Source organism: Vanellus vanellus (assembly GCF_965231255.1).
Source record: "Vanellus vanellus genome assembly, chromosome: 8".
In the NCBI taxonomy this organism is placed as follows: Eukaryota; Metazoa; Chordata; class Aves; order Charadriiformes; family Charadriidae; genus Vanellus; species Vanellus vanellus.
Genome location: NC_138913.1, coordinates 15,292,180 through 15,316,274, shown reverse-complemented (window position 1 = coordinate 15,316,274; position 24,095 = coordinate 15,292,180). Strand labels below are relative to the sequence as shown.

The window sequence follows — 24,095 nt, the reverse complement described above, 5'->3', positions numbered from 1 at the left end:
ATGAACAAACCTCCCTGCTTGCTTTGATTGCTTCCCAGGGATTCCTCCATTTGCATTATAATGAAGTGATATTTTGCTGTATAAACCAACCTGAAAGTTGACATAGAAAGGACTTATCAGCTCTAAAGGTATTTGCATGCTTCCCCAGAAGGAGGGAAAGAGCCACGCAGGGATTAAGTAGGGACAAACTTCAAGTGCTGGTGAGGACAGTGAAGATTTATAGTGAGATGCTCTTTCATAAGATGCTTTATAAGATGCTTTTTATAAGAGAGATTGTTGTGCCCGAGGCTGTCATGGAGCAGCAAGATGGGGGTTGCTGCTGGGTTAAATATCTTAAATACTGGCATGAGCCACCCCTTTTAGCACTGGTGCTCCTCTAGCTGGGTCTGCTCCTGGCTGCACCCAAGGGTGGGATGAGGCAATGAAAAATGTGGTGTAATCTGGGTAGGCAGCGTCAAACGGAGTTTATATTCTCATGGCACGGTCCTCATTTCCCACTGACAACCTGGCTAGGTGTAGAGAGAGAACATGAGCAAAGCACTGACCATGCCAGCTCCTGCCGTGGCCCACACTTTGCCACAGGTCAGGGTATGGTTCAGATGCTCTGGGCAGGCAGGTACCCACACTTCTGCTTTTATTACATGAGCTCTTTGCTTTCTGCCAACACTAAAAAGAGCCTCCAGATGGAGGGTTCGGACAAGCTGTGTTGCCCGGGGTAGGGGGGTACAACCCTCCCTTGCCTTGCAGATGTGCGTGTTCGTCCCTCCTGCTTCCCCAGCGCAGGTCAGGTTGGTGCTCACTGGACACGACAGTCACACCAACCTGCTTTGGACCGTTTTCAGGACTTTTGCCTGGCTCCCACCAAGGAGTGACAGCAGTGGCTTTATGGTCGGGTTGAGACACGGTAGTACATTAAAAACCACAACTGCCTGAGTGGTGGGTGCTCGCCTGTGCTGAGCCACGTCTGCAAATGATTTTTTCGAGCCTCTCTGCAAGGAAAGCAGAGTGCCAGGCACGGCGTCCCGCAGGCACGCAGCTCCGAGCCCTGGCTGGCGTCTGCAAAAGCCGCTCCCCTGACCCACTTACTCTGCAGCCACGCGTCTCGCCAGAGGAACCGGCTCCTGCTGGTGCTGACCGACCTGTGTTTAATCCATAAAAAAGCAGAATCCAGCTTTTGCTAAAACCCTTCACAGGACCATGGTATTGGAAGGCAATTTGCAAGCGCATTGGCAAAGCAGCTGCAAAATCAGGCACGTCGACAGCTCTCGGGGTGAGGACATAGGCATGACTGCCCTGGCACAGCCACAGGTCCAGCCCAAACGGCTCCTGACATGCCATGGTGGCTGCTGGAGAGCGGTCCATGCTCTTTCCCATCTTAATCTCACTTTTTTGCGGACACACGTTAGGGGAAAGTATCCCCATGCAGAGCAGGGCGCAGTGGGTAGTGAGTGTCTCCTCTCCTGGGCAGCGGTGAGGCTGCTCCTGGCCACCTTTGGGCTCTCCAGCTCCAGAGGAGGCAGGGGAACTGGAGAGCATCCAGAGGGGTGCTGGCATACTGGTCAGGGCTGGAGCGCGAGGAGGAGAGGCGGCGGGAGCTGGGCTGCTCCGGGAGGGGCAGGCTGGGGAGATGCGGGGGCAGCCACCGGCTCTCGCTGCAGGCGGGTGGCAGAGGATGGAGCCGGCTGCTCCCGGCAGTTGGGCAGCAAGGGGCAGCAGCCCCAGACCGGGGCCTGGGGGGGCCCAGCTGGGCATGAGAAGAGTGGCTGGGACACCCCTCCTCTCCCCCGGGCACCGCTGCTGCCTGGCCCCGTGTTGGGCTGTGCCCGGGTGACCCACAACCCCGCAGCAGCCCCACCACCCCCGGGAGAGCCAGCCCACGCCGGCTGGCACCGTTACACAACCCTGCCGCAGCCTGCTGCCTGCACACTACAATAGGCACTATTTTTACTCCCTTTCTGGTTGTCACAGGCAGCACAAAAGTCCTTGGGGTGAAGGATCTCCTCCCCTCGCGCTGTTATGTAGGACATTTCAGCCACTTGTTCTTTCGCCCTCCTTGTGCCTGTCCCCGCCAGCCCAGCACACCGGGACCAGCAGGGACAGGACGCCAGGGCAGTGTCCTGCAGGGAGCAAAGTCTCAGGCTTGGGCACCACTCAGAGCCTGCCCTGCCTGCTCAGCCTGCAGGAGACGTGTACTTTGGGGGAGACGTGCTTTTGCCCCTATCCCATGCAGGGGATGGCATCGCTCTCCAGAGTGGCAGGGAGCAGGAGAGCATCAAGATACTGTACCTGCCCAACCATGGGCCCCGCTGGTCCAGACCTGCAGGTGGGCTTCCTACCTTGGCCTCAACCACAGGGCTGTCCGGAGCTGGGGCTGCCCCCAGTGCCCTGCTCCAGGGCGGTGGGACGGGCCTGCTGTGAGGTCCTGCCCTGTGCCCTGGGGGGTAAAGCCCCCGGCCCCCCGCAGCACCCTTACACTGCCTGACGCTCCCGGGAAACTGCTGTCAGCAGCGGGTCTGGCCACTGGTGACAGCCAGTTACTCAGAGCAGAAATTCCTCATGGGCATGATGTGGATGGAGCAATTTTCTGCACAATTACTCCAGTTTATTCGGGGTGATAAACCAGTATTATAGAAGGAGGAGATGAAGCATGGAAGCGATGTATCTTCCTTCTGAACCTATTTCTTGCCATATAACACAGCCTGGACTTTTCATAACGGGGCTGGAAGAAGTGGGGACCTGCAGCATAGGGATTAGATCAGACAAGAAATAAAATTCCCGTACTTCCAATGTTAGAGATATGTGTACTGTGGTTTCAGACTTCTTAGGCTTAACAAAGTTATCTCTTCCCTGTGTGCTTCATGCAAGTACCAGGGAGGGGGGGGGAAAGCAAAAGGTGCCGTCGCACAACTAACTTTGCTAAGGAGGTGGAAGGGGAAAATGAGCCTCTCCTGGCAGAGGGCAGTGATGCTGCGCAGTAAGCGGGAGAAGGTGCTGAGGGATGAAGGTGCAGTGCGAGCGGGGACGGTGGCACACAGCCAGGGTGAGCAGGCAGCATCGATGCGGTACCTTCCTGTTGCGTGCCTGTCACAAAGCCTCCTCCCAGAGATGCGGATCTCTCCCCAAGGAAGAGCTGATGAGGCTGTAATTCCAGCTGGCTGACACGACATCAAAGCGCTTCTCCCCACCAGCGCTGCCTGCCAAGTCATGTTTGCGTGCTGCCATCCTGCACCACCACGTTCACAGGGTCTGGGCAGGTTCTGGGGTGCTTCTTGCACCCCTGGCACGCTACCAGGCATTGTCCCCTCAGCAGTGCGGTTACCAAAACCTGGGGCTTGCAACTCCCCTTTGAATAGTCCTGTTCCGCCCAGGGCTTCCCTGCTCCTTTGTGGAGTCTCATGTTTTCTATCTCCTTCAGCTGAACGATGGGGACAACGTGCCCCTTGGAGCGGGCACTGGGCAGGCAGTTTCTTTAGGGTAGCCCGGGCTAAAATGCCCGACAGGGCATGCTGAGGGAGAAACATGGCTACTATTGCATCGCCAACTGGATGGACACCTTGTTGGTGAGGGAGCCAAGCAGAGGATGAGGAGAAGGGTTGCTAAAGACATACCCCAGTGACTTGGTGTCTCGTGGCTGCAGAAGCACAAGACATGCCCTCGGAGGCTTGCTGCCAGCCTCCTGCCTGGCTCCCCCACCACTGCCTCCTCGCTCCGCTCCCCTCCCCAGACCCTCTTCCCTGTTTCTTCTCCTCGAGCCTGGATCTGCCCCGCAGCTTCTTAGTGCCGCTCGGAGCCTCCCGTCCCCGGGGCAGCGGCTCCCTGCGCCTTGCCCTTCCTGGGGGCCTGTTGCAGTCTGTCGTGGCACGGAGCCTTGCTGCGCTCAGCAGGAGTTATTCCTCTTTGCCCTTTGATGTGCTGCACTCCACCGCTTGGGACGGCTGATGGGGACGAGCCCTGGCCGACGATCAAAGTCTCCCCTGCCGAGCTCTACGGCTGCAGCCTGGCCCGCTCCCTGGGACTTCCAAGTGGGAAATCCTTTGGTGTCGCTCTGGGTGGTGGCATGAAGCACAGCGTGGCGAGCGCTGGGAGCAGCCGGCGTGCCACTGGGACCACAGCCAGCGTGGCACAGCACCCGGCTACTGATAACTGGCCGTGGAAGAGAAAAAGGGTTACTCAAAATAAAAAAAAATCACAAGCCAGTGCAGCCAAACCCAGCCGCTGGAAAAAGTCCAAATATGTCAGTACGTTGCATCGGTGTCTACCAGGCGAAGCGGCCGGGAACGGCGCGATCAGCCCTTGGTTCGTTTGCCGGCGCGTGCTGCGTGCCGCGGTTGGCTGCCTCTGGGCGAACCCGCCCGCGCTGCCGGCTGGCGCAGGGACATCGGCACCGTGCAGTTCACCGCCTTCTCGGCGAAGGCCAAATTAAACAACGGCACCACTAAATCAGTCCACTTCCAGCTCTGCGTTCAGAGCCAGCCGAGAGCGACCTGCTCTAGAAACCCAATCCTGCTGTATTTCTGGGAAAAGCGACCCCTTCACCTGTCCTGGCTGCCGGTGCCGGAGGCCGATGCTGCAGGGTGGGTGCTTGCCATGGCTCGCAGGCTCTGGGGCTTCCCGAGCCGCCAGCACCGAGGGCAGGAGCTCCCTGTGCTCCCCGGGGAGAGGGCTGCGTCACCGTGCGGGCTGCCTTCGAGCCCAGCAGGTCCCGGGGTCCCCAGGGGTCCCTGAGGCTGGTGTAGGGAGCAGCATACGGCGGCTCAATGCTGGTGGAACCCATGGATTTGCTCGTGTCCCGCTCCGTATCTCATGCTTTTCCAATGGGAGAAACCACCTGCCTAATTAAACAGCAGTAACGAGCTTGGCATCGCCAGCCGTGCCTGAGCACGCTGCAAACTCCTATGTCACTTAGAAGAGGAAATGTGCTGCCTTCTGGGTCTCTCTGCTAATATTTAGAAGGCTGACAGCGGTGTCCTGAGCCCAGTCGGTACAAGGTATAATTAGAGAAGCTGCTTGAATAGTGTTGTTATAAAAGTGATGTTAAAATAACGGTGTGGAAGGAAAAGCTGGGGCCGTGTGTTTCTGGGGTGTGCATGCTACACCAGGCACTGTGCCCAGTACACTGCAGCGACACATTCAAGGCAGCCTCTGCTGAGGGAAATTAGCATCTCTGTGCTGTACACAAGGTACGCTCTGTTCTTCAGATGCATGTTGCGAGTCACATTTAAAAAACATCCAATAGAACATTTTCCAATTTTTATTTATCAACAAGCATCTACGCGTATTCCTGGAGAATGAAATATTTATCTATAGGCACACGCATACAGAATGTGAGAGTGCCAATGTATTATTTATTGCCGCTTCCCTCCCGTAGCTTATAAATAACTCATGAAGCCTGGTTGCCCAGCACAGCCTGTGGCCAGCTACCGAAAGCGGCTCTGGCTGCCGCTTGCACGCCAGCTCGGGGCATCTCACCCCAAACAGAGAATCCCCCGCCTCCAGGCCCGGCCGAGGGGGAAGCTGGCATCAGCTTTGCTGTCGGACGCCTCCGCGCACATCCCTGCAAGTCTCACTGGCTGTGCCCGTGGTGGCTGGTGCGGGCTGTGGCTCCCGGCCCGCAGATGAGGTGGTGGGACCAAGGACCCAAAGGGAAAGCGCATGAGCGGCAGGGTCTTTGCTGTGCTCCTGTGGGAGGAGCATGGAGGGCTGCGGGTGCTGGCTCCTGGCTTGGCCACCAAGAAGGGAAACTGAGGCAGCACCTCAGTTTGGGAGGGGTGCTCAGGGGTGAGCCAAACGCGCCGTGCTGGGCTCTGTGGAAACGCTGTCATCTCACTGCAGATGTCAGATGAGGAGAGCTCATCCCCCCCACATATGGAATACGTCATTGGTAGTGAAGCTATGAGAGCTGCAGCCGAGCAAGACGTGATGGCTGGGAGGGCTGGGGTAGTGGCAACTCAGTTAACTCCCCGAACGGGAGGCTGAGGTGGGGAGCCCTGCCGCGGGGCTGCCGCACGGGTCAGAAGCCAGGCTGCTCGCACGCAGCCGTCACCTCCCTGGCCTCCAGGAACAATGCAATAGGCCTCACGGATGGCAAACTGGGGAGGGAGAAAGCACCCAGAGCCTATTCTGGGGTCTCTGGGGATCTGTGGGTGCAAATCGGGCCCCCGTGGTGCGGGTCTGGGACCTTGTATTTGAAAGATACTCTGGGTGAACAAGAGCAGATGGGTGTCAGACACAGTTTATGGCTTTGCACATATAACTCTAGTTTCAGTGATGTTAAAAAAAACAAACCAAAATTACCGTTCTGCTGAGCTCAAATAACACCTTTCTCCAGCGCTTGAGAAGGATGCGGATAAAACAGACACCAGGGAGCTTTTTCCTTCCCCTACAGAGTGACTGCAGACAAATCAGTGCTGCTGAGTGAGCCCGGGGCTGGGAGCTGGGGCAGGTTACGGAGGTCGGGCTGTTCCCGCAGTGCTGCAGGCGACAGGTCGGGGTCTGGTGCTGCAGAAAGAGGGGGAGAGGGTCCTCTTGGCAAGGCCACGCAGCAGCTAAGGAGCTCATGCATCACACAAGCAGTGCTAACGCGGTGCACAGCTCTGACTCTCTGGGGTAGCATGAATCAGAGCAGAGGAGAGATTACACAAGACCTAAAAGAAATAGAAAGCATGGTATTAATAACTAAGAATTGCACTAAATTGCTTGATAAGTGAATTATCCCCTCTACATTACCTGCTGGCAGCGGGAGCATCCCTGCCTTCTCTGCAGAGAGAGGATGGATGGCGGGGAGCATGGTTTTCTTGACTTTGACCCTCCAGCACTGCTGGTCGCTTGCTCCACGCAGAAACGCTTGCAAACGGTGCTCACACGGGCGAGGAGGACTCGTTTCATTCATTGATAAATAGCGGCTGCTTGGGAAATGAAGTGCGGCAGCTGTTTGGCTTTGCACAGCGATCCCGCACGGCATCTGAGAGCATGGGCCTGGCTGGGGTGGCAGGAGGAGCTCCATCGGCAGGCGCCCGGGGCCGAGCAACCATCCTGCTCCTGGCAGGGGTCAGGGCTCCTCCAGCAGCCACCGGGCGCAGGAGGAGCCTGGGAGGGGGGGTCGGGGGGCAGCTGCCCCACGGCCAGCTCAGGCGAGCGGCAGCAGCAAAGGGGGTATGTGGAGGGGTGGGAATGGGGCTGGAGTGGCCACGGGTCTCATTGCTGGAGTGTCCCTCGCCCTGCAGGGTCTGGTGGTGTGTGCAGCCCAAGGTTGAGCAGGACTCAGTGACACCAGGAGGGCACCAGCTGGCATTGCCAGGATGCTCCTGCTAAGCGCTGGTGTCTTTCCCAGCTGCAGGAGCTGCCAGAGCTCAGTCCCATCCCGGGGACACATCTCCAAAGAGAAATGGAAACCGTCCAAGCAGCTCTGCCTGTTGGACTCGCTGATGGAGGCAGAGCCCCGAGGGAGGCCAATGCTCCCGCATCATTTGCAGGACAAGAGATGTTTTATCTGCGTCCCAGGAGAGGAGCTGCTCGCTGGGCCAGCTGAGCAAAGCTCAACGCTCATCAGACATGGGTGCTGCAGGTCCTGCAGCCAGGTCCTCGGTGCTGGTGGGCCGAGGGGCGGCACAGCTGGGTGGGAGCCGGCTGCTGGGCTGCTGCAGAAAGTCAGCAACATCCATCAGCTAAGAGCATCGTCTAGCACCGAGTTATTTCTAGGCCACAGCGGTTATTGGGAAGGCATTACGGGGCTGTGAAGTACAGCATGTCTCAGCCGGAGATGCACTCGTCATCTTGGGAGCAGCACACAGCAGCTGTCCTTCGGGGACTCGCTGGCTTTTGACTTCACTCCACTTCAAAGCCCGGGCTTCTTATGTGTGTTTTAGCGACTTTCACACACTTCAGGTTTCTAGGCCAAGCGAAAGCTTTGATTCCGTGCTGCACTCAGCAGCTCTGCGTGAAGGTAGCCTGCGGTTAAGTAAGGTGCGAGGCTGAAAGTGGTTCAATTTTGCAACAATAGCTGAGAACAAAGTACAGATTTTACCATTTAAAATGGGGACAAAACAGAGCTGGAAGGTTTTTGTGGGGTTGGTTCTTTTTTCATTTTCCTTTTAACACTCAGTAGCCTTTTTTGAGTTGAATTAAATATACGGTGTCCGTGGCCTTAGCCTCACGCTGGAGTGTTCCAGTTCATATCCAAATGGCAAAGCCAGGGCAGGGCAGGAGCAGCTGGGGAGCGAAGGAAACAGGAGAAGGGGAGGAGAGGGACCTCAGCTCAGCCTTGCTCTCTTGGCCAGGGCTCATCCTAGTCTTTGCTGCCAGCTTCTCTCAGCACTACTATTTTTTTTGTTCTTTTTTTGTGCTGCACCCAGCACATCCAGCTCACGTCTGGGTCTGAGGTACATAGGAGTGACACCAAGACAAGCAATTAATCTTCGTTGAGCGTGGGCTGTTACACAGCCCTGGAGCTGGCCCGGTGGCTTTTGCTCTCCTTCCACCCTGGGCTGACCTGCAGAGCATCTCTTCACCTTGCCAAAGAGTATTTTGATTTTAAACGGCTAAAAGTCATCATCATTCTAATGGTTCTTATGACAACCCAGCGAACTGAGCTCTTAAAAGCTCCTCTTGCTTAATGCATCTCTTGTACGTGGGCTGTTATGCTTACCTTACCCCTGGGAACACCGGCAAGAGCCAGCTCCTCTCTGAGCTGTCCCCCCCAAACGGGAGAGGAGGACTCACCTGTGCCCGTGGAAGGCACCTGAGTAGCAAAGCAAGTGCAATCACTGCCACCTCAATCACCCACCGCTACGTTCCTTGTGGATACCGTACGGTCCATAACAGCCTCGGAATCATTTCCCTCTTTACAGTCTGAATTTCAAATCGCCCCACAGCCTCCTCCTGAAAACCTGCCGAGCTGAAGCCGCTGCAGGTCACGTTGTGCAATTTGCTGTTGCAAGACAAAGAAAACAAGTTCTTCTTTTTCACAATTACCAAACCACTTCATCGAGCAATTTCCCTGCCTCTGCGCTTTGGTTTCAGTTAACAGTATTCCTCGGGGAGGGAAAGTCTAACTGCACCGCCGACTGACTTACTGCTGGTTCTGCCATTACAGACGATTGTGAAAAGTTGCTTAAGTGCCGTAACTGCCGGCAGCAGCTTCTCGGTGCCCTGCACTAGGGCCAGACCTGGATGAGGCTCACTGGGATTGCAGGCACACGCTGGCCGGGGGGGGCCGCATGGGCTCGCTGCGGGTGCCAGCCCTCCCGCTTTCGGCTGCCGCTCCCTGGGGTCGAACCCCGTCTGCCCGTCGCAGCGCGGCGCTCGCTGGGAAAGCCCTGGTCCTGGTGAAATGGCTCCTGCCGGGGGTCCCAGCACACCCTCAGGCGCTTGGTGGTGGCTCAGCACCAGCCCGGGAGGGGGAATGTCACCCCTGCTTCGGGGCAGAGGGCGGGGGGGGCTGTCCCCGCGGCACACAGCCGTTACAGGGGAACCACAAGTCTCCGTATGAAGCAACTCCCTGCGGTGGCTGCTCACGGCCCGGGGCGTCCCTGTCACCCCATGCACAGCGCAGCAGGAGGAGCATGGCTCCCCGCGCCGGAGCTGGCACCGGTGCCGGCGGTGAAGCTTGGCTGCACCGAACCAGGGGACACTGGTTTCTTTCCTATCGCCCCGCGGCAGGCGCTGGCACTGGGGCTGTTTGGGCTGGGGGGCACTCACGGGTGGGCTGCCACCGCGCTGGGAGCGGGCGGGACAGCCCACTGCCACCAGCTCTTAGGACCAAGCCATGCCGGGCTGTGGGCTCTGTGTCTCCACTGCCGCCTTTCCCACACTTCAGGGCTGCCCCACTGGTGCCTCCCCAGGAACGGGGGGCAGAACCAGGGCCAGGCATGGGGACCGATGGCCAGAACCCCCCGTACCCGCTCTTTTGGAGTGCGAGGGCGGCACTCCCGTTTTGCAGAGGGTCTTGGCTTGCTGCAGCTCAGCTGCCAGCCCCTTGAAGCCCCGGCGACCCCCAGGAGCCCACGGGGGTGCCCGGGCTCCCGGCTGGCCGCAGCTCCGCTCCGACCCCTCCAAACTTCCTGCATTTGTTTCGCTCGGGCTATTTGGGGGAAGTAGCGTGTTGTTATGTCTTCAGCTCTGCGTCTATTTAGAGAAGGATAATGCCATTGTGGGGGAGGACAATGAGAATATTAAATGCCTAAAATTCTCTGTCTTTCACTATTTTCACTAATTTTTTTTTTTTTCCATTCAAATTAGTATTTCCTTAGAAAACTACAGTGAGACTTGATGGGCATAAGTCAGCCCCACCGAGATGAGCCCAGGGTGATCCCTGCTGTAGTTCTACTGCAGGCAGGTGGATCCTGCCCGCTGCCTGCTCAGGGGTGGATCAGAGGAAGGTCAGGTTATGAAAGAGAAGGGATGGCCAGCGTGGGAGCAGACCTCCCCAGGAGACCTCGGTGCGGAGGATGGCAGCCACCCCCTCCTGCCACTTTCCCAGGGCTATGTTTAGCTCCTAGTTTGCTCAGGGAACCCAGATGAGCACCTGAGATATCTTAATGTCATTGTCCCACCAGAGCAGGCTTTAGGGGACTTTTTTCCCTCATGGGATATAACTAATTGGACCTGACACCTGGGAGAGTCATGTTGGATCCTGAAATAGCTTTCTGGCAGTGTTACTTGCAAAGGTGCCATGAGGAAACGTGGGTGTGAGTGTTCATGGAGCCACTTTCGCAGGCACTGTGATGCTGTGTGTCCATGCTCAGGTCATGTCTTATGTCCTGGCAGCCCAAACTGGCCAGAGGGACTAATGACTGTCATGGCCTGGCTGATGAACCCCAAGTCTGGGTGAGCGATGAAGACTCTCAGTCTTTTTACCGCCTGGAGCGGTCCTCGGGCTTCTCTCTTGCTTGCCAGCGGAAGCCCTGGAGGGTCTGGTTTCCTTGGCATTGGTCTTGGCTTGCTGCAGCTCAGCTGCCAGCCTCTTGAAGCCCCGGCGGCCCCCAGGAGTCCCCCATGCTCTTCAGTACGGCAGTGAAACCTGGTCTGAGGCAGCAGGTTCAGTGGACTTCAAAGCAGCGGTAATCGAAAGGTCTCTATGGGACTGGGCTGGGAGTCCAAAAAGGGAGAAGGCAGATCTTCTGGTGACATTTTCTAGCAATGTATGTGTACCTCCTGGCTGCCAGCTCCAGCAGATCTTGGTGGACCTTCAGGTGTCCTGCATGGCTGTACCATGCTGTACGCTCTGCTAGAAATCTGCTGGGACCTTGCTCCAGCCAGGGCTGGAGCCAGAGATTTTTTTGCAGCCATTATGTGGGGGGGCGTTAACTGCTGTACTGGTGCAGGGACTCCCCTCCTTGCCATGCAGAGCCTTTGCATTACAAGACACTCTCTAAAGCCTGGTCATTGCTTAAGAAAGTAAAATTAGATCAGAGCAGCACGAAGGATAAGCAGCTCAGTTCTCATCCTGCACCTTTCCGGAGCAGTCCAGCAGGCACGAGGCAGGACGGGACACAGTGTCACCTGCAGGGACAGTGGCAGACTGCCCCGGGGGAGCAGGAGCTCATAGACCTGCCCCAGCCCTGCACTGGTCAGAGCTGGATGTGTGGAGGTATTGGGGATGCTGGGGGGATGCAGGAAATAGACACGGGGCGTTGCTGCTGCCGATACAGGGAGGAGCAGGGCAGAAACCTGTTCGCTATTCCTGCACAGGGGATGCTTTCAGGTGGGTCAGGCTACGTTCCAGCTGAGGCCAGATGGTGGGACAAGGAACAGCTTCCCTATGGCCTTGGCTGCTCCTCAGGTGTCTGTGCATGTCGGAGATGCAGCACATCCTCTGCTCTCGGCAGCCACATCCTCCCCTTTCTCATGTTGCCTCCTGGCCATGGTCCCTGTCGCTGCCGGGGCCCTAGCAGGCTGCCTTCGGTTTGGGCTCTCCTGGGACCCCCAGAGAAGGTGGTGGGCTGTCCCATGGCAGGGCACAGACCCCAGGACCTCCCCCCACTGCTGGGAAGCCTCTGTTTCCTCCCAGGTGGGCGAAGGCAGAAGCAGGCTGCAGGGTGAACACGCTCCTGTCCGTGTTCAAAAGCCATCATTGCTATCACTGAGCGTTAATTAGCTATTACCAATGAATTTTCCGGCCTGGGGCCAGCTCTCTGCTCACACTGGTCTCATCTCCTGGGCCACCCTGGATGTGGATGGAACTGCCCCTGGGGGTCGGCAGCCACAGTGTGCACAGGCAAAGAAAGCGCAGGTCTCCCTGCTCCGAAACAAATATTTCCAGACTATTCTCCCCCACTTTCAGGAGAAGAGGTTTTTGCACCAAAGCAGGCTGCTCTCAGATGATCCCATTGCTGATCCTGTAGCTGAAATTAAAATCCCTGCCCCAAGCAGAGGGCCATGAGGCTTCCCAATGCCCAGAACAAGGTGCTGGGGAGATACCACATCCCTACCTGGCATCGCTGCCATCTGCCTCGCCACCCCCACGGACCTGCTTCACACAGCAGAATGAGAAGTCACTGGTAAGGAAAGCAGGCGGCTGCATGCACGTTTGGCTCTATTGTTTCATGATTATTAGCAGAGAGATTGAAAATGTAATTATGATAATTAAGCTAAATCGCAATCTTCCTACAGGAGCTACCGAGTTATTTATATCAACTTTTCATCCTAATTCCCTTAACCATTCCCTGCCCAGAGGAGGAGGGGCCCTCACTGCTCCGGGCTGCCCGCGCTGCGTGCCAGGGGTGAAACAGCAGTGAGTGGCAGCTCTTACTCAGCATGAAATTAGGATGGGAAAAAAGCCGTACGAGAGACACCAGCCCCAAGGGCTGGAGTGCTCCGGGGGCCAGGAGCAGCAACGAGAGGGGAGATCTGGCGGGGGGGGAGCGTGCCGGGCTGGAAAAGGCAGTGCCTGTCTGGCTGGAAAGGGCAGAGAGATGCTGGGCACACGCTCGGCAGGAGGCAGCTGCCAGGGCTGGATTTGGGCACCACGTCTCCTGTCCCTTGGGGCTGCGGGTGTACCTGCCACCCTGATTTTTGGAGCCAGAGTGAGCACAGAGCTCCGTGTAGCAGGACTGGAGGGCTGTGGCGTGCCCGGGCCAGCCTGCTGCAGAGCCCGGCTCTGCGCATAGACCCAGCAGCAGCAGCTTCGGCGCTGCCGCTCTGCCGGCTCCCTCCAGGAACGCTGTCAGCTCTAATTAATGTCACAGTTTAGCTTGCTCATGCATCCGAGCAGACTGCGTGCAACTTCACGGTCCTGCGGGAAGAACGATGAATCCCGTCCCACAGCCTTTTTGTCGCGTCCCCTGGGGTCTGCAGAGCACCGGCGCCAGAGCAGTGGGGTTTTCCAGATCTGGACGTGATGCTGAGCACGTCACCCCTCTATGTGGGGTGGCAGCAGGATCTGCTGCAGGAGGCAGGCTGGCCTGTTGCCCCCCATTTCGAAGCAGGAGAGCACAGGAGGAGCTCTATAGGCACAGCCCTTTACTGGGGCCAGTTCTCCAGGGGAGAGCTCACGTCCTTCCCACAGAGCTGAGGACGTGTTTGGGGCATGGGGACATATGATGTGTACCATGACATGCCACCACCAGGTCCGGGGCATCTGGGACAGAGCTGCAGGGCAGTAGCATGAAAGCCAAGATGCCTGCAGCAGGCATCCCCTGCCCTTCAACAGTCCTGGGCTATCCTGTCCCAGACCTTGCCCACCTCCTGCCACCAGTGGAGCTTGGTTTAAGCCCTCAGATGGGAGCTGGGCTCTGGCTTACCGACACTGAGCATGCAGAGCATCTCCCAGCTTAGGGAAAAGCATTTTGCAGCCTTTCTCCCACCTCCATCCCTCGGCAGCAGAATGGAGCGCAGTGACCAAGGCCAGATCCTGGAAGGTGCTAGGCATCTGCAGCCTGGAGCTCAGCTCCTCGCAGAGCCACCGTGTCAAGCCAAGGACAGGATTGGGCCCGCGTCCTTCATTATATAACTGTTTCTCCGAGTGTTTTCATAGCGCTCAGCCTTCCCGCCGGGCAGAGCCCCCACCGGCGAGGGGGAATGTCATGTTTTTTTGAATGTGCAGCTTTGGTTTCACGCTGGGTTGTAGCAGCGGCCAGTTCCACCCTCCCCCCGGCTCATGCACCTTGCATTAACCGAGATGCAGCCCCCTACGAGCCACCAGCCAGCAGGCTGGAGGTGTCACCTTGGATGGGGTGGGTGATGGAGCAGCGGGGAGAAGCAGAACCCCAGAGGCCAGGCCAGGTCGGTTCATCCGCGGGGCTCTTCGAGCCCCGCGGATGAACCGACCTGGCCTGGCCTCTGGGACCCCACGCTGTCCCTGCTCTGCCCCAGCTGCCTGCCCTCGCATTCCTGTCCCCACACATCATCTCCTTCCAGCTGCTGGGGAAAACAGCCCCCCACTGCCACCAGCGGCTGGGGTGCGGAGGGGGAGCCGCCTTCGCAGCACGCAAGCTCTGCGGGAGCTGGGGCTGCTGCTGGCCTTGGAAATGCAGGGTTGTTGGGTTTTGGGGTTGTTTTATTTTCCCTCCCAAGTCCAAGAGAAGCGGGCGGTGAGGCACAGCCGGCTGGCACTGTGCAGCCCTGCAGATCTTTTCCATCACTGGTGGGACCCTGGCCACCCTCCCCCAGGAAACAGGTCCTCGTATTGCTGTCACTCACTCCTTGGAAGGTATGAAGGCAGAAGATCTGGCCCCACAACTTTGCAGGCTGAGATATGGGGGGTTTCCACCTAATTAATGGGGGGTTTTGGTGTGACAGTTAAAAATTGGGCAATAGGACAGTTGTGGTGTCTTGGGGATGACTAACAGCAGTGGGACAGGTCAGCTGCTCTTCTCCAACACATCGCTGAGGAGGAAATCCTGATGCCTTCCTGCTTCCCCGTGAGAGTAGCAGTGTGTGTGCTGAAGGTGGCTCAGAACCGCTCCAGGGGCTGGAGCTGTACTCGATACTGGGTATTGCCTGTAGACCCCAAAAAGCAAGAGGTTTTCACTGCTGACCTGGTGATGTGCAACCGGACCTTGGACCAGCCCCTCAGCCAGCAATTCTCGCAGCATCACCCTTGGCCAGACAAACTGGATGTCACCCATACGGGCACGTCACCAAACGGAACAGCAAATAATTCTGTATCTAAATCCGTACTGCAGTCTGGGTTAAAAGTCATTTCATGACCTGGCTCGCTCCACTTGACCACTGGCTAATTTTTCTGGTTGTAAATGATATTTTTTCCTGTTGTGGATGAGGAGGATCTGAGGACAGGAGAAGGGCATGCTAAGGGCAGAGGAAAACAAGAAGCTGCACGTGGGATCCTGCAAACACTTCCACATTTATGTGTCCCCTCCCCCAGCCTCATTACCTACATACAGGAGCAAGTCTGGAGTACACCAGCAAATACACAAAGTCAACAAATAGTATTAGCAACAAATGCTCTTTTTCCCTTAGTCTCTTCATTTTCGGGGAATCATCATTGTTGCCTGGAATAATCACATGCTCTGTTCAGCCATAACAGGCTCTGGAAATCTCAGGCACCTGGTGGGGTACCTAAGGTGACTTGCCGAAGCATCAGCCCCATACGCTGGATTTGACCCAGCAGCTGAAGCCTCTGGAGCAGGATCATTGCCTTTCCTGGTGTTGCATCATTTGTTATGGTTATTCTCTGGCCGATTCATCACATGTTGGCTGGTAAGTCAGCGCTGTGTGGAGCTCAGGGTTCAACCTTGCTGTGCTGGAAACCTCCGAGGGCTGCCTGAGCCCAGGCAGGAGCATGGCCCCACCGAGCCCCGGCTGATGTGTTGGCGAGCAGGGCAGTGATTTGCACCACTGGCAGAGAGCAATGCTTGACTTGTAATTCTGCAAACATCTGCTCCCACACTTGGCTTCTCCCCACACAGTCCAAACCCGCCGGCAGAGCCATCAGGCTGCCTTTGCTCTCCCTTTGCAGGCCCGTCCCTGGGCAAGCGGCGGTGGGACGGGGCTGCTGGCTGGTGGGGAGCGGCGTTTGAGAGGCTGCGCCGCTCTTTGCGCAGCCCACGCGCCTCAGCTGCGGCAGGGGCTGATTCACCATCCATCCCCGGCTGCAGAGCTGAATTAGCGCTGATGGATGGAGCCCGACGGATGGGGGAACGCGCGTCTCTGCCGACAGCCTGAGCAGGAGCCGTGCCACGCTCGGTGGGATGCTGCACCTCGTCTGCGGGGGGCAGCCCTGGCACAGGGGCTGGCATCAGCCCCAGCGCTGGGCAGGGACCACAGAATGGTTTGGCTTCTACCAACGGGAGTACTGCCTGGGACAGGAGCAGCTTCATGGCAGTCAGCAGAGGCTGCATGTCCCACAGAGGCCTTTCCCAAAGCCCTGCTCTGCTCCCAGGCTGCCGCCTCATCACCAGCAGGCTTTGCAGCTCGGCAAGAAGATACTTGCTTCAAAGGAAAATCATTAGCAGCTCAGCCCTGTACCAGAACCTGTTGCAGAAGGGGTCTCGCTCTCTCCTCTCCTCTCCTCTCCTCTCCTCTCCTCTCCTCTCCTCTCCTCTCCTCTCCTCTCCTCTCCTCTCCTCTCCTCTCCTCTCCTCTCCTCTCCTCTCCTCTCCTCTCCTCTCCTCTCCTCTCCTCTCCTCTCCTCTCCTCTCCTCTCCTCTCCTCTCCTCTCCTCTCCTCTCCTCTCCTCTCTTCTTCTCATCTTAGGGAGATGCCCCTTCAAACTTGCTGTGCAGAAAGTATAATGACCTTCTTCTCGCATGCGCTTGTTCTCGTTTGCAGGCCCATGCATGCTGCGACGGGGAGGGCACAGCAGTTAAGCACACATGAATAACCTCGAACTAGCAATGCAGACATCTGTACGATTTATTTTTTTTTCAGTGGTTCTAGTACGAAAATATCCCAGGCACAAAGGGATTTGGACCCCACATTTACATCTAATGATCTGTAAAGTCCTCTGAGGAAACCGCGCAGTAGCCCTGCGAATGACTTCAAGGGGAAATGCCTCGTGTGCCCCGGCTGCTGCTGGTGCTGCTCAGGGAATTCTGCTTTCAGCTCCGGTGTGCGATAAAAACCTTTCCTTACTGTCACAGTCATGATGGCTCTTCTGGAGAGAAGAAAGGCATTGACTGAGCTAATGCCATTAACCGCCTTTAAGCGCACACAGAGGATGTAAAAGCAAACACTGCCCCGTCATTCAGCAACGGGGGTTAGCTCAAACCAGCCTGTGACTCCCCCGGCGTGCCCTGCTCTGGGGGGGGCGTATCTCTGCCCTGCTCTTGGGGGGCTGTGTCACTGCCCCGCTCCAAACACTACCAGCTCCCTCCACCCCAGGAGAGTGCAGGCAGTGACAGAGAGCCCTGGGGGTAGACCTGGGGCACCCGTGATCTCCACGGCACTGAAGGTCCCCCGCTGCGGGCAAGGCAGCCCCGCAGCCCCCACCCCGGGGAGAGCACTGGAGGATAAGCTTTTCCCAGTGATTCGTTTCCCCCTCATCGCCTGCCCCCTTCCTCTCTGGGAAAGGCGAGGGGAGCTTCGCCTGAGAAAGAGCTGCAAGATGCACTTTTTCTTTCGAGAGGTGTGTCTCGGCAGCGCCAGCCTGAGCGTGCTCAAATCCAGCAGCCGCCACCGTCACCTGCTGCATCTCACTGCCCGTCACGGCTGGAGTGTGACCTGGGCAAGAAGGTGCCCGCTCTGAGGGGGGCTCCCCCCTCTCGCCATTACCCCTTCCCGTGCAAATCACCCCGGCGCGCCTCCCTCCTTGGACTGACTCACACCGAGGCAGTGGTAAAAGCTTCTCGCCGGTACGGTGGCAGGTTTTGCAATGTTTTAATGAGGTATTTACAAGTTCGGAGGCTGGCTCCTTGCACAAGGCGTGCGGCCTGGCCCCGGCAGCTGGTTGGGCTTTTCATTGACATTCCTGCAACTCGCCCGATTGCAGCACAGGCACGGTGGAAAACATTTAGACATCAGAAATGCCAGATTAATTATCTCTTAATTGATACCTCCACTTGTGGACAAATGAAACCGGAACATCTCTACTGCCCTGGGAGCTTGCCACTTACAAACAGATTTACAGCTAAAAATACCGCGGCGGTCCCGTGGCTAATCAACTTCGCTGCTTACCCTGGGTGAGGTTATGAAATTGTCTTGGGCTGGCGCTGCGAGCGATGAGGGACCTGCTGCAGCGGCAGCGCCCGTCTGCGAACCCCACAAGGACTGCGTGGTGCTCCCAGCGCCCCGGAGCACGCTGCCAGGCCAGGGGCAGCTCGCCCCACACCTGAGCCCCACGGCAGCCTCGGGCCCACGCAGTTATGGTTCTCGAGCCTTCGATCCAGCCAGAGAGCCCTGACAGGGGCCTTCTTGCACCTTCCTGCCCATCATCAGAGACTGTGGAGAGAAAAATCTCCTTCTTCTGTCTTATATAAGAGACCTTAAGTGCCTGGTGTGTTTTCCCGCAGTGTGAGATTTCCAGCTGGCTCAGGAATCACGCTCAGCACTTCTGAGGGCCTTTCTGTGCGGCGCCCTCCAGCAGCTACAACACATCCCAAGGGATCTCTCCCTCCTCCCCCTGCTTGTCTCCTTACAGGAACACACACACACACAGAGGCCAAATCGCCACAGCGACCCGTTTCCTTTAAATTACGGTCATCTTTATTTTCTTCAGGTATGTGCAAACAGAGGAGATCGCAATGGTGGTGTTCTTAAAAATAACAAAATGTATTTGCATACATTTCCCTATGTACAGGTGAACAGCCACAAGTAGAGTCTTCTTTTGCACAGCAAAAGATCTAGAGCATTGAGACCGGGGACAGGACCAGGGCCCAAAAAAAGGGTCTAACTTAAAAATAATAATAAAAAAAAAAAAAGGAAAATTCACAACAGTGCAAACCTCTCGGACACGACAGCACGATGGAGTGACTTTAATGTAGAAAACGGCGGGGGGGGCCCTCTCGGATGTGAGATTTCTGACTGTAAACAAGGCGCAACACCTCCCTCCCGACGCCCTCCCCGGGGAAAGCTATTCCAGGAATTTGGCAGATCTTCAAGGGCTGAGCCGGAGGTAAACAGCCCGCGGCCGCCTCCCCTCCTCGGGCCACGGCGCGCTGGGACCCGGCTCCGGCGGCCATCGGTCCCGGTCCCGGTCCCGGTCCCGGCAGGGGCGGCCGCTCCCCGGGATGCTGCGGGACGCGGGGGCGCCGCAGGGAATCGGGACACCCGGAGGGAACCCGGGACACCGCGGAAGGATCGTGCACTCCCGGAGGGGACGGTGCACTCCCGGAGGGACCCGGCGCGCCCCGGTGGGGCCGTGCGCTCCCCGGAGGGGCCGGAGGGGACCCGGTGCGCCGCGGAGGGACCGGGCACTCCCGGAGGGACCCGGTGCGCCCCGGCGGGGCCGTACACACCCGGGGGGACCCGTGCGCTCCCAGGGGGACCCGGTGCGCCCCGGCGAGGCCGTGCACGCCCGGAAGGGACCGCGCAGCCCCGGCGAGGCCGGGCGCTCAGCCGGTCTCGGGGTCGCCGGGGGGCGGCTGCTCGGCGCCGTTGCAGGGCGGGGCGGCGCCGTCCGGGCCGTTGCTCTCCAGGGAGGACTCGCTGCCCGTGCTCTCGCCGGAGAGCAGCCGGCGGACGCGCAGGTCGGCGCGCAGCGAGCGCAGGTCGTTGCCCAGGCTGAGCTCGCCCAGGTCGCGGAGGAGCTGGCCCAGCTCCGGGCCCTCGCCGCGGCCGGCGCCGGCGCGCAGCAGCTCGCCCTCCGGCTCGCCCAGCGCCTCCAGGATGTCCTCGCAGTCGCAGTGCATAGCCCGCTCCTCCTGCTCCTCGCCCAGCAGGTCCTCCGTGATGGAGCCCAGCTTGGGCGCGCTGCGGCTCCGCTCTACCGGCGGCTTGTAGCAGCACTGCCCGTTGAGCAGCTTGCGCAGCGGCACCAGCGGGATGCTCTGCTCGCCCACCAGCTGCTGCTGCTGGTGCCGCGCGTCGTCCCGCTTCTTCAGCCGGCGGAACTCGGCCAGCGCCGTGGCCGAGGTCTGGTAGAGCAGCAGAGCCATGGCCTTCGCCTTCTCGGGCTTGGAGACCAGCACGGCGTGGCAGCGCAGCATCACCGCCTTGTGCTTCAGCTCGTGGCGGTAGATCCAGGCGAAGACGCGCGGCAGGCGCGGGTCGGCCACGCAGTAGGTGACCCGGTGCAGCAGGTAGAGGTGGCCGGGCCGGCGCAGCCCCTTGTCCTCGGCGTGGGCCATGCGGATGCCCTGCGCGCTGATGGTCAGCTTCATCTTGGTGCCCTGCCGGCCCGCCTCGCTCTTGCTCCAAATCTTGCAGACGGCCAGGTCGGTGCAGCCCTCGCCCTTGGACTGGATGGTGGTGGCGTTGCCCAGGTAGAGCACGGTGTACGTGGGGTCCTCGCTGGTCACGCGGAATTTCCGCCGCTTGGAGCGGAACATGCTGCCCACGCGGTGCAGGGCGCTCTCGGGGCAGGCGCGGGCCAGCGAGGTGAGGGCCGAGTAGTGCACGCTCACCGCGTACCCCTTGGGCTTGCTCTGCCGCCGCGCCTCGCCCGCCACCAGCTCCACCTTGCTCCGCTTCCAGGGCAGCATCGCCCCGCCGAGCCGCGGCTAGGCGCCGCGCCGACGGCTCCGGGCGCGGGGGGGCATGCCACGGCGGCGGCGGCGGCGGCTGGGGCTGCCCGCCCGCCTCACATCCTTGCGGGGCGGCGGGCCGCCACGGCCGTAGATATAGGCGGGCGCCGGGGCTCCGCGGGCGCGGAGGAGGGGAGGCCCCGCGCACCGAGGGCGGAGCGCCCGCTGCCCGCGGCCCGCCGAGCCGGCGGCGCGCTGCTCGCCGCCCGCCCGCCGCCGCCGCTCTGCGCCGCCCGCCGCGGCGCCCCGGCCCCGGCCCCGGCCCCGCCGCGCCGTGGGGCGGGCAGGGGGCGGGCACGGGGCGGCGCCAGCCCGGCCGGGCGGCACGTCCGTCCCCCCGTCCCCCCCCCCCCGGCCGCTTCGCTCGCCACGGCCCGCCGATCGTCCCCGCCGAGCCCCCAGCGGGGGCACCGGCCGCTGCCGCACCGGGCGCGGGGGAGCGGGCAGCCGGTCCGCGATACCCCCCCCCCCCTTCCTCCCCGCTCCCCACGGCGCGGCCCGCCCCGGGTGCTGACGCCAGAGCCGTCCCCACCATCACGCGTGGAGGGTGGGTGCCACAGCGGGGTCGGGGGAGGATGCAGGGGGCAGCTGAGATGGGGCACCGGGAGCTCAAAACCTCCCAAACGGGTAAAAATCCCAAGGCCGCGGAAGAGCCCCACGCTCCGGGAGTCCCCACGCCCGGGAGAACCCCGAAGCCCAGCGGCCTTCCCGGCCGGGGCGTGCCATGCAGGAGTCCCACTCTTGCAACATAGTCTTCCCTTTGATTTGGTTAGTCCGGCTCTGAGAGCCGAAGGGCCTGCAGCGAATAAAAGCTATTATGTGTGAGTAATGCTTTGCTCTTTATTTATATGCAGCAGCCGAATAACAAGGAGCTGTCTTGTAATTTCTTGCTGGAGTTGCTGGAGTACAATCACAGACATAATGAGAAAGTTGGTCTCTGTGTCGTTGCTATAGCTTCTCGTGTCCTGTATTAGATCCTCTGCCAGAAAGAATAGAAATTCCAGGGTTGCAGAGAATGGCACTTCGTCAGAGTTTGAATAAACGCTCAACAAAAGGGGAGTGGTACGTACTTGTGCAGTAAAATATGTAAACGCCTGCTTAAATTGTTTGACAAATCGTTTCTCGAGTATGGATCAATTAAAACAAACCCATCTATTGTTATCATTATTATCATTATTATTATTATTATTATTACATTATGCCATCTAGCAGATTACTTGGGAACTGCAAGTAACCACAGTGACTGGTATTAAAAGCTCTTCCGTTGCCTATTTGCTTATATTTCAAAACTACCCCTGCATTGGAGGGCAGCGTCGTCAACGCCATCTCCTGAGGCTGCTCAGCCACAGCTGGTACCAGGGGACGCCTGACCGCATCTATGGTTTCCAGAGGCCGGTGGTGGGTATGGATGCGTAACATGCTGCATTTCCTGTCTTCGGCGGCTCTAGCGCAACACGTTCACAGCGTTGGGAAGGCTGTTGCAGGCCCTGAGAAGTGAAGGTGCTAGCGCTCCGGTTTTCCTATGGAAAAACTGCAGTTGGAGAGCTGTGTGGGCTGGGCACACACCGGTCAGCACGCACAAGCCCTTGCACAGACGGGGCAAGCTGGCTGGACCCCCTGGTGGAAAGCCCAGCACCCGTGGAGACGCCCATCTGGGCTCGGCACCGTGCAGAACCGAGCCCTCTGCCTCTTGGGCAAAGCGCTGCTGGGACTCCCCAGGAGGACAGGCGGGAGGCTGAGGTCTGCCCTGGCCAGCGGTGGCCAGCAGCAGCCCGCCCCAGCTGGGGAGATCTCTGCTCTCGGCCCTGATGCAGGCTGGGTGCTGGGCATCCATCAGGACACCCCCACACCCCCCCGTGGTGCTGTCGGTGTGGAGGGCAGGAGGGGCTACGCACCACGCTGCAGCCACGTTGCAGCCAGCTCCTGCCAGCCTGCGGGACCATCCCGCTGCTTAGCAGGGAGAGAAAAGCTTTGCTCTGTACAGCTAATTCATTTCACCTCCAAAAGCATCCAATGTGCTTTTCCTTTTTCTCCTTTGTCTTGCAAGGTGAAAACAGAAGATGCTGCTGTGCACATAAAATAAATCCATCGGCTTAGGGTAACATGTGACACCCACACGTGGTGTGGTACTCCTGCGGTGCCCGCAGAGCTGCCTTTTTCCCTCGAAGTGTTCTGCTGAACCGCAGCTCCTGGCTCATGCCCCCAGACCCGCGCCTGCCCTCTGCTCAGCGGCTGCCATCTCCCTGAACAGTGCCGGTGAGCTGCAAGGCCAAGAGCAACCCCGGCTGCTCTGCCGGGGCATGGCACGGCGTCTCGCGTGGGCATGGCAGCCTCTCCGTGGGAGCCGCACTTGGCTTGCCAAAGCCCTGCCTGTCTCTGGCTGCGGGCAGAGGAGCCTGTCCTAGGTCTCGGGCTGGTGGCTCTGCAGGCAGGTTTTTGCTGCGGGTGGGACAGAGCGGGCAAGGAGCCCCCCACACCTCCCTGCGGCGCTGCCTCTGGAGGGAGGTTAGTGCTGGGGAGGGGGCTGGTGCCGGTACATGGATACTTCTGATAATGACTCCCACAGAGCTGTTTGCAGAGCCACGCTGGCCTCTGCTGTCCCGATTAAAGTGACCCATGTTCAGGAATGAAGACCTTAAATTTTCACGGCATGGCTCGCACAGGCTGCTGAGCCCTGCGTCTCTCCAACAGCCCTTAGGCATACCTGCCCGCAAACCCCAGCGGAACGTAAGGTGAGGAGGAGCTCCGACCCCCTTGCCCTCCCCACCGCCTCCCCAGCCCCCACGTCAGCAGCACTTCCATTTCTGCAATGCCTTCTTGGGGCGGAGGTTTTGTTATCAGCCCCTCAGAGACCCGCTGGGGGCTCCAGGTGGTGGCCGGGGAGCAGCAGAACCCACAGCAGAGCTGCCTCCGGGCTGGCTGGAAGTGCAGCTGCAGGGAAGGTGTCTTGTGGTTACAGCCCCGCTCGAGGATGGAAACTGTCTCAGCTCAGTTCCTCTCCATGCTTGCTCACCAGTTGATGTGCCAGACCGTTGCAGCCTTCCTTGCTTCATTAATGGGCCCCATCAGCTTCAGGACCATGTCTTTCCTGCTGTGCGGTGGCTGCTGCAGTTCTGGGCATGGAGGATCGCCACACGCTTTGGCAACAGAAGAGCACGTTGCAAATTGTGGTGGTCTCTGATGGCAATTCCCAAAGGAAATGCTGACCCCTCCTAGTCCCGTGCTGGGCTGAGGAGCTGTGCTGCAGCATTTGGGTGAAGTCTGGCAGCAAGGAGCAGCCCAGTTAAGCTTGGGGCACCAGTGCTAAGCATGGGGCTATTCCAGTGATGTTGGATGTCTGTATTTCACTGCCAGGAGGAGAAGCTGAGGCACAATGAGAGGGGATCCTGCCTTGTAGGACCAGGGCATGCTGCCTGGTTCCCAGTGAGCATGAGGCTCCCTGTGCGCCTGCGAGGCCAGCAACACCCGTGCCGTGTAGGACACGCACGCTGGGGGCTTATCTGCACAGTCCTGTAG

The 24,095-nt window shown here is 59.0% G+C and overlaps 1 protein-coding gene across 1 annotated transcript; it reads right to left on the bottom strand.

Moving 5' to 3' along the window:
* Positions 1-19,339: 19,339 nt before the first annotated feature.
* On the bottom strand, positions 19,340-20,622 carry FAM43A (family with sequence similarity 43 member A). The gene has a single exon (XM_082487375.1). The coding sequence runs from the start codon at positions 20,535-20,537 to the stop codon at positions 19,449-19,451; it is 1,089 nt and encodes a 362-aa protein (XP_082343501.1). The 5' UTR covers positions 20,538-20,622; the 3' UTR covers positions 19,340-19,448.
* Positions 20,623-24,095: the final 3,473 nt, after the last annotated feature.